General features: G+C 37.9%; 2 protein-coding genes across 2 annotated transcripts; both read left to right on the top strand.

Moving 5' to 3' along the window:
- The first annotated feature begins 4,692 nt into the window (after window positions 1–4,692).
- On the top strand, window positions 4,693–5,763 carry LOC149958609 (uncharacterized). The gene has a single exon (XM_090167228.1). The coding sequence runs from the start codon at window positions 4,693–4,695 to the stop codon at window positions 5,761–5,763; it is 1,071 nt and encodes a 356-aa protein (XP_090023354.1).
- A 1,337-nt stretch (window positions 5,764–7,100) lies between these two features.
- Window positions 7,101–8,405, top strand: LOC149958608 (uncharacterized protein F54H12.2-like). Its single transcript, XM_090167227.1, has one exon. The coding sequence runs from the start codon at window positions 7,101–7,103 to the stop codon at window positions 8,403–8,405; it is 1,305 nt and encodes a 434-aa protein (XP_090023353.1).
- The last annotated feature ends 1,602 nt before the right edge of the window (window positions 8,406–10,007 follow it).

Here is a 10,007-nt window from a genome sequence, read left to right as displayed (position 1 = left end):
CAATTTTTCAAATTATTAAATAAAGAAATTTTGTAGCATTGATATGTGCTTTTTCAATTATTCAAGTTATGAAATTAAGCAATATTGTAGCATTGATATGTGCTTTTTCAATTATTCAAGTTATGAAATTAAGCAATATTGTAGCATGGATTAGTGCTTTTTCAATTATTCAAGTTATGAAATTAAGAAATATTGTAAGTAGTAGAGGAGTGTATGTTTGAGCATTTGGGGAGCCGGGGGAGCTGGGGGAGCCCGGGTTAGCCAAGGGGAGCTAGGGTGGGGGAGCCGAAGGAGCCAAGTGGAGCTAGGGGGAGATTTTTTCAAAGGAGAATCAAAAGTTCGTGTACCTACCCTAGAGTGATTTTTGAAATTTCCGTGGGGATTCAAATGTTTGCTTACTTATCCCAGGGTACTTAGAGGACAGAGAACTGAACTGTGGGGTATATCGGTACTTAGAGGACAGAGAACTGAACCACATGTACATTTTCTAAGCCTATTTCATATATTATTTGTTTAACGGTACTTAGAGGACAGAGAACTGAACTGTGGGGTATATCGGTACTTAGAGGACAGAGAACTGAACTTTAAAAGAATATTGATACTGAGATGACAGAGAACTGAACTTTGAGGGTATATCGGTACTTAGAGGACAGAGAACTGAACTTTAAATGTATATCGCTATTCGAAGGATAGATATTTATTTTGTTCATTCTAATCCTATCACATAATGAAGCGTGTTCGTTTCTCCGATGTGACCGTACATATTATTCCGTACGAAGATCGAGTGAATCATGTTCTAAGAAATAAACAACATTTCAGTATGCTTATTAAATTGAAATTTGAACCATTATTATCTCCGGTATTTATCAACTGGAGGGCTAATGACGTACAAGTCAGAGTTCAGAACGATACAGGGTGTAAAGGAATATTTAAAATTTCCATATGAGTAAAACAAATTGAGAAATACCATATTCAATAGATAAATACCGACCTTTACTCTTTTTTTGTATTCCAAAGTTAATTAATAATCGAAATCAAATATAAAAGTAAACATTTGGAGTACGTAAATGCATTCTGGGAAATCCCATGACGATTGTATGTTATTTCTGCATCGACCTTTATACTCTTAATTGGGTATAAAAGACAAGCCTGAGATCATTATCATTATTCTCTCCATCGACATCCACAACGAAGAAGACGAAGCATCAGACTTTGAAATGTAAGTATATTTTATTTTCAATAACTTAGAACTTTCAAGTTCGACAACGAGCGTTAGTAATATTTATATATTTGAAGGTCCGGAACAAATATTTTCCAAATTTCGGCAAAGAAAGCAGTATCCATCACCGCGGAAGGAAAAATAAAGCTGGGACAAACGGACGGTTCATCGGGAATCGTTCTGACTGAGACCGAATTCAAAGAGTTATGGAACAGACGAATGGTGATCACATCATTTCTGGAAAGCGAAACTATCCAACCCTCTACATCGTTCTTCGAAGGTTCGGCAACCAAACGTATCGAGATGTCTACTTATCAAGACCGACGTGTGTTGGACATTCGAGAGATGGTTCCTGGAACTGGAAAGAGCTACGGAATGCTCTTCCCGACTAAGAAAGGGTTTAACATTGGGTTTGAGCTGTGGACGAACTTAGTTGAGAAGTACGAAAATGTAATGACTATTTTAGGAGAGACCATACGGGTTCGCGATCTGATCGCAAATAACGTGGTGTCACAGCTGCGTGAATCAATCCGATTAAAATGCAACGGGTGTATGTATTCCCTCCCATCACAATTAGAACATGACTGTTTAGTTCAAGATTGGTCCGAGAGAGTAGAAACATCATACCCTGATGCCGTAAAGTCTCTCGATATTAATGCCACGCATAATGTATTCCTAAACCAAACATTTCTGAGTCACGAATTTTGTAAAGAAATTTTAACTATTATTATTTGTACTTCGAAGAAAATGCTTTTATAAATAAAATACATTTATTAAATAGATATCATTCATTCTTTGTTCCTCGACATTGTTAGTCATGGAAATAGACCTAAGCCTAAAGCACCCTTTTAACGGAATAATAAGTGGTGCAACCCAATCGGGAAAGTCTGTGTTTGTGGCAAACCTAATTAAGAATATGAAAACGTGTATTTACCCAGTTCCTGAGAGAGTAATATGGTGTTACACCGAATATCAATCTATTTTGTTTAATTCCGTTCTGAATTACTCGCCAGCGGTGGAATTTCTTGAAGGACTTTTAGATGTAACTATTCTTGATCCTAATGTAAAGAATTTAGTAATACTTGATGATTTGTTGTGTGAGATTGCGAATAACAAAGATGTGACAAATCTCTTCGTTAGAGTCAGCCATCACCGCAATACCTCGATCCTGATTCTAATGCAAAACTTGTACTACCCCGGTAAGGAGATACGAACATTGAACCTTAATGCGCACTATTTAGTTATTTTTAAATCGCCACGTGACCAGTCAGCTATATATCATCTTGCAAAACAAATATCACCCGTAAATAGCAAGTTCGTCATAAACGCGTTCAAACAAGCCGTATCTGAACCTTACGGATACTTGTTGATTGATTTGAAACCGAATACTCATGACAAACATAGACTTCGGTCTGGAATTATACCAGGAGAGCAAGCGGCTATCTATTTACCCAAATAATCTATCGGAAGAAATATTTATTAGTATGTAGTAATAATGAGTGGAAAAATACAATTTCTAAATCTACCCGATTAGATTAATGGCTAAATATTGATTGTGATTTACCAGTCAACATTGTACTTTGGTTTTTACGATGTTATTATTTGAGCGAACTTTAACCCCAGTAGGACTCCTTTAAAAGCGACATAGATCTTTGGGGTGAAATCATTCTGATCCGGAAAGCTGACGAAAGAAAACCTCCAAAGAGCAGAAGTGTAATGTAAGTAAACTTTAATATATTCCGACTTTAAAATGTAGTGATTTCTCTTGACGAAAATTTATTGATGACAGTTTAGACTTCTGAGAAATGACTGGTTTTATAGAAGCGAATTTCTATAGAGTGAAGGGGGAATGGATCATTAAAGAAGTGGCCCTCTTCATAGACCAAACGGGAGACTATCAAGCATGGACATTCAGACCACCATTTCCATTTTCGGATCTCTCACCGGAGGATAAAAGACAGTGCAGGTGGTTAAAGTGGAACATTTGTGACTTGCGTTGGAACGAGGGTCAACACGCTTATAGCAGTCGAGAAACTGTCGCGAAACATATCCTTGAAAGGGCCACTACGTTCTATTGCAAAGGGACAGAAAAAGCGGAAGTTCTCTCAAAATTTTTAACGGTTGACGTTAGAAACGTTGAAGATTTGAGCTGCCCCCGTCTTTCTACCATATACTGTTTAAGTCCGCCGGAGCATTGTAAGTTCCATCAAGATCCCAATCGCTGTGCCATCGTCAAAGCGCATAAAATCGCAACATGGTTTCGTCGAATAGGGTGCAAGAAAATATAAACTTTTTGAAATATTTATCGAGTGGAAAAGCGCGTCAAAGAAAAGCCGCTATTAAAAACGCCAGCAATGAAGAGTTAAAAACTTTAGCTGAATGTTGTATAAATGTTTTACGAGGGTCAGTAAAAATTTCAGATGAGCAGAAGAAGCGGTTGAAGAAACATCGTAGTGTTCTTCGAAAATTTAATCGAAAGTTATCCCCATCAAGGGGAAGAAAGATTCTTAATCAAACAGGTGGATTTTTACCCATTTTGTTGGCCCCAATCCTCTCAATTCTTAGCTCTGTGGCAGGCGCCGCAATAAGCAAAGCAATCAAGTGATGGCTCGTAAAATGTTACTAGTTTCGGAAGAAGTTTTTCGAAGACTTCAAACTGGAAATACCAAAGTGGGAGAAAATCACGAGCAGATACCGAAAGTGGATTCTCTCCTCGAACTACACACTGACCCTAACATTGTTATGGAACGCCGAAAATTGAACCAAACTGAAAAACTAAATATTTTTAATCACAAACTACAGCAACGCCTCAACAAGGGAGTGAAAGAAAAGAAAAAAACTTTAGTTAAAAACTGGGAAACGCAAATCGCCTCCGCTATACCAGGGTATTATATTGACCAGTGTTTGACCTTGTACAAATGGATAGAGAAATCTACAAATATTAAGTTTAACGAAAATGGTGAATTAATATATCAAGGTGATGCAATTTCCGGTTCGCATATTATAGATCTTTTGGCGTATTGGGCGGTAAACTCTAAAAAAATTAAAATCATTCCCGGAGTGGACGAGTTTTACAATTGTTTAGTAAAGGAAAATGTACCTAAATCCTTATTTAGGGAAGTAATATCTAGTAAAAGTAAAAACAAACGTAAAATGAAAGATTCTGTTGATTTAAAAAATGACGATTATGATAGTAATATGATTGGTAATGGGTTTCAAAATTGGATTGTCTTGTAACGTTTCGAATAAAATTTGACATATTATGAAAATCAATTTTTACTTTCTATTCACTTATAACTTATCCATCCTAATGGACGGTAGTGCGATGGAAGCTGCTGTTGTAACCAGTCTTACTGATTCATTCTTAAAAAATCCGAAAGTATTGACCGCTTTCTTAATCATAATCATAATAATAATCTTCGAAATATCTGAGGTGGGGTTTCATAACTATAGTAGTGCAAACTGCACGCGGAATGGATAGACTAAAGGATATATACTTCAATGTCCGGGAGTCTGGTTCCTTTGGAGGTGTCAAAGCGCTTTATCATGAGGCTAAATCGAAAGGCGTAAAGGTGACGTTGAAAGATGTAAAAAATTTCCTTAAAAATCAAGATACATACACGCTGCATAAACCAGTTAGACGTGTATTTCAGAGGAATCGAACTATTGTGTACGGTACTGACGACCAATGGCAAATTGATTTGGCCGATTTGCAAAGTTTATCTCGTGTGAATAAAGGGTATAGGTATTTGCTCTGCTGTATCGATGTATTCAGCAAGTTCGCAATTGTAGTAGCAATAAAAAATAAGAAGGGACGGACAATGGTGGAGGCTTTTAAAAATATTCTAACGTCTGGACGTCAACCCAAAAGAGTTCAAAGCGACCACGGTAGTGAGTTTGTGTGTTCCGCTGTTCAAAAATATTTCGAACAAAGTCACATTAAATTTTTCGCAACGCACTCAGAATTAAAGGCGTCCGTCGTCGAACGTTTTAACAGGACTTTGAAAGAACGAATGTATCGTTACTTTACTAAAAATAATACCCATAAATATATTGATGTTTTGAAAGAACTTGTTGGATCATACAACAATAATTATCACAGCTCTATAAAATGTAAACCAGTTGATGTTTCCCCGGAAAATTCGGATAAGGTCTGGAAAAATTTGTATGGGAAAATTAATTTTTCCCCGCCAATTTCGTTTCCATTTGAGATCGGAGATATTGTTAGAATGAGTAAAAATAAGAAAACATTTGAAAAGGGATATTTGGCGAATTGGACGGAAGAATTATTCCGTGTAGTTCAAAGAATTCCAAGAGATCCGCCGGTATATAAGCTACGTGATCTCAACTCTGAGCTCATTACGGGCGTTTTCTACAAGGAGGAAATACAGCGAGTCGGTAAAGACCTGGAAAATTGTCCGTTTATAATTGCGAAGATTTTAAGAAGCAGGCGGACTCCCGACGGACAAGTTGAGAAATTAGTACGTTGGAAGGGATATCCACCCTCATTTGACAGTTGGGTTAAAGAAATTATCATAGTATGAGTTTCTACATTACATTACCATCGGATTCTTCTTCGAAGTTCTTCGAGGGTAATACCATGAGTAAATTCCATACGTATCTCCCGGAATGTGTTCAAATCGATGGGTCTTACGAGGTTGGTCTAGCCGAGATTAGTTATCCGAGAACATGGAACAACCTAAGGGATGATTGTATCGTAACTCTTTCGAAGAACAATGAACGTGAGTTTCCGACTCATATCGACGTGCCTAAAGGTTATTACGGGTGCGTTACAGATCTTCTAGATCTAATCCAATTCGAATTTGTTAACAAACACGCTGCTGTTATAAGCGCCACAACGTCACGCGTGTTACCAGTCTCGTTTAAATACGTGAAGCACTTGAGAAAAGTTTACGTGAAATTGGAAAATAAGGTTTATTTAAAAATGTCGGGAATCCTAGCGACAATACTGGGATTTACGAGAAATACAGGAGAGGATTTCACTATTAACAAAAAGGAAACGCTATCGAAATATACCGTCGATATGGATGTTGGACTTCATTCCTTGTTTGTATATTCTGACATTGTAGAAAATCGTGCTGTAGGCGACTGTAACGCCCCACTTTTAAGAATTGTGAGCGTTCAGGGTAAAGACGGTGACACCGTAGATAGAGATTTTATCAAACCGCATTACATCCCGGTGGCAACAAACAGATTTCAAACCATCGAAATTCACATTTTGTCAGAAATGGGTGTACCAGTTCAGTTCGAAAGAGGAAAGGTTCATATTACTCTACATTTTAGACCGAGACGAACGTGGACACCCTTATAAAAGAAAAACCAGAGTACCGTGTTTTCATTTCACAGTTAGAAATTGACCCGTGCGCACCATGAAAACAGCATTCAGAGAAGGCGATTCCGATTACGAAAAGTATTATTTAAATCAAGTTCGGTTTGGTTCAAATAATACTATCGACTATGACAACTATTACCAATCGCAAATCGGGAACGGTTCATTCCCATTTTATCAAGGCTCATCGACCCAACGCGGTTACGGGCTCGGTAACATATTGGCATCTGCTTTTCGAAAAGCTGTCCCAATTTTAAAAAGGGGCGCTATTTTCTTAGGAAAAAAGTTTCTGAAAACCGGCGCTAGAGTCGCGGACGATGTTGCTAGTGGAGTTCCGATAAGAAGTTCATTGAAAAATCACGGTACCGCTATCGGGAAGGAAACGTTTTCCGAGTTAAAGGATATGGTGAAACAAAAAATGTCTGGAAACGGTATAAAAAGAAAGCGTAGAAAGATACAACTCGTCAGTTCAGTCACAGCTAAGAAGCGAGCGAGACGCGTAACTAAACATTCCGATATATTCTCAAAATAATGGCTTTAATTCATCATCAGTCTGGTAAATGCACCAACTCGGAATTGGACCTTTTCGAGGTTCCTCTCACGCAAACGGGAATTGTCAGTGGAGAATGGGTGGAATACAATCCAATTTCTAACGCGGACGAAAATTCGAATATTAATTTCGATATCCCCGGAAACTTCGAGACTTATTTAGATCTGTCTAAAACACTCCTCCACGTGCAAGTGAGAATAGTGAAATCTGGCGGCGCAGATCCCGACTACGATAAAGAAACCGTTGGTCCCGTAAATATGTTCCTTCACAGCTTATTCAGCGAAGTTCATTTAATTATGAATGAGAGATCGGTCACCACATCGGCCCAGAATTACGCATACAAAAGCATGATTCAAACTCTACTCACGTTCGGAGGACCGGCTAAAGAAAGCTTTTTGACTAGTTCTCTCTTCTACAAAGACACAGCCGGGAAATTTGACGTGCTGGCAAGCAACGAGGGTTTTCAGAAAAGAATGACGTTTTCGAAAAAAGGTACAATTGATATGATTGGAACCATTCATATCGATATGTGTCAACAATCACGCTTTCTACCGAATATGCTTAATCTCCGATTCAGGTTTATTAAAAATCCCAACGAGTTTTGCATACAATCGTCAGGCGACATTAAATATAAAGTTAAATTTGAAACAGCGTCGTTGTACATCAGAAAAGTTAAAATTATTCCGGAAATTATTCTCGCGCACGCAAAAGCGTTGGATCGTGGCTCCATGAAGTATCCAATTATTAGGAGTGAGTGCAACACCTACTCTATTCCGATAGGATCAAAAATGTCAACACGCGACAATTTATTTAATTCTCAAATTCCTAAGAAAGTCGTAATTGGATTAATAGAACAAAGCGCTTATTTGGGCGATTATTCGAAATCCCCTTTTAATTTCCAAAACTTTGGTGTAAACCATATTGCTTTATACGTTGACGGTACGTGTATTCCCCATAAACCCCTAACTCCAAACTTCAAAAATGACTTATGTATGAGGTCATACATTAACTTATTTCTCCAAACTGGACAATTTAATATTGACGAAGGAAATCTAATTAATCGAGAAGAATTCGCCGAAGGAAATTGCCTATTTGTATACGATCTCACCGCGGATCTCTCCCACTCGGCGGAGCACTTTCACTTGATCAGGAACGGGAGCGTGAGATTAGAATTAAAGTTTGTGGAAGATTTACCCAAAACTGTTACCGTACTGTACTACGCGGAATATCAAAACCTCATAGAAATCGATAAAAATAGGACTGTGGTCTTTGATTACACCAGCTAATGGACACGTTACAATTGACTAGCATCCTACAAAAAGATCCGTACACCAAAAAATTATTTCGTGGCGTTTTCGCGGCTGATAAATTACCCAAATATGTAAAAATATTTCCGTCTCTATATTTTGTTAATACCGGATTATCGAATACGAACGGTGAACACTGGACTGTGATATATTGCTCATCAAATCGTAATACCGAATTCTACGACTCCTACGGGAATCCTCCGGACTATTTTAGATTTAATGATTTCATCGAGAGAAATAGTAAAACTGTTACTTTTAATTCAAAGCAACTTCAGAGTAATAAAAGCAAAACTTGCGGTGGACATTGTGTTTATTACGCTATGAATAGATGTAGGGGTATTAAAATGTATGATATTGTTTCGAGGTTTAAAAATAATAAAAATGTAAACGATAGTATGATTGAAGAATTCATGTACAAAAGATTTTCAATAAAGTTTTTAAAATAATTTTATTTTCGCTTTCATTTGAATAAAAATATATATATATATATATATATATTATCACAAAAAATATTTCGACGAATCGCGGGGCCCCAGCAGCGCGGACGCGGAAAAATTTGACCGAGTAAACGCGCGCGCGATGACGTGGTGTTATCTCTCCGCGGGAATTCTGAAATGGCCATGGGCTAGAGTAGTGACACCATCTTCTAAAATGAAGCGCTTGTCATCACATGGGTTTAAACATAATTTTGATTGTTGCACTGTAAAAAGTTCGTGTTTTTTGCTTTGTATGCGCGTCATCTGTGCTATGGTCACCTTTCTGTTCAGCAAACAGTCACGATACTCTTCGTGTCGTACATACTTCTTCACGACACGTTTACAAATGCCTTTGGCCGTTTTCTTTTCGCCGCTCGCCGACAGTAGCGAATACATTTTCGGACGAAGTCCGCAAAACTACTTGATGGGGATTCCGGACAGCTCATCCTTGAATTTACCAAGTACTTTGCAATTCGTTGAGCTGAAAAGTGGATGGTTCTCGGGATACGAGGAGAAATCATATTTATCGGCGTGTCTCGCGAAGTCGGCGTACAGATCTCGGGTTTGAATGACATAAGTCAGGCTATCTGTAAATAGAGGGGAAAAAATATTGTAATACCTTTTAAGCGAAAACGACAAATTCGATGGATACGTACCGGTATCCGTGAATAACAGTTTTGCCTTATTTCCGTACTGCTCTCTGACGACATCGTAGTGGAACCTGTACATTAACAGTTTTGACAATTCTAGGATTGTAAAACCGGTAAAGATTGGACGGTCCAAGGTCAAACTCTTCTTTTTTAGGTGAATTCCAACAAGGTCCTCGTTGAATATCGTGAATCGTTCGAATGCGGGCGAATTCGCTTTTTGGGTGGCCTTCTCGGGGGTTTGGACCAGGAAGAAATTGATTCTATTACGAAAATTCTCCATGGTTTTTCCTGAAATGAAAACTAATTATATTTTCCGTTTATAACAGAGGAAAAAAACATACACATACCAAAGACGGCGTTATTTTGTAACTTCCAGAATTCGCGTTCAAAATTGTTAGTTGCTGTTTTACGCTTCTCCGTGTTGAAGTTTATGTAAACACTGAGCCAAGTCCCTT

The sequence above is a fragment of the Leiobunum rupestre genome, chromosome 2, assembly GCF_980474605.1.
Source record: "Leiobunum rupestre chromosome 2, qqLeiRupe1.1.hap1, whole genome shotgun sequence".
NCBI lineage: Eukaryota > Metazoa > Arthropoda > Arachnida > Opiliones > Sclerosomatidae > Leiobunum > Leiobunum rupestre.
The sequence above is the reverse complement of the archived record's forward strand: the minus strand, read 5'-3'. Positions and strand labels throughout refer to the sequence as shown.

Coding starts and splice junctions, on each gene's coding strand:
- LOC149958609 (XM_090167228.1), top strand. CDS start 4,693: ATGGATAGACTAAAGGATATATACTTCAATGTCCGGGAGTCTGGTTCC.
- LOC149958608 (XM_090167227.1), top strand. CDS start 7,101: ATGGCTTTAATTCATCATCAGTCTGGTAAATGCACCAACTCGGAATTG.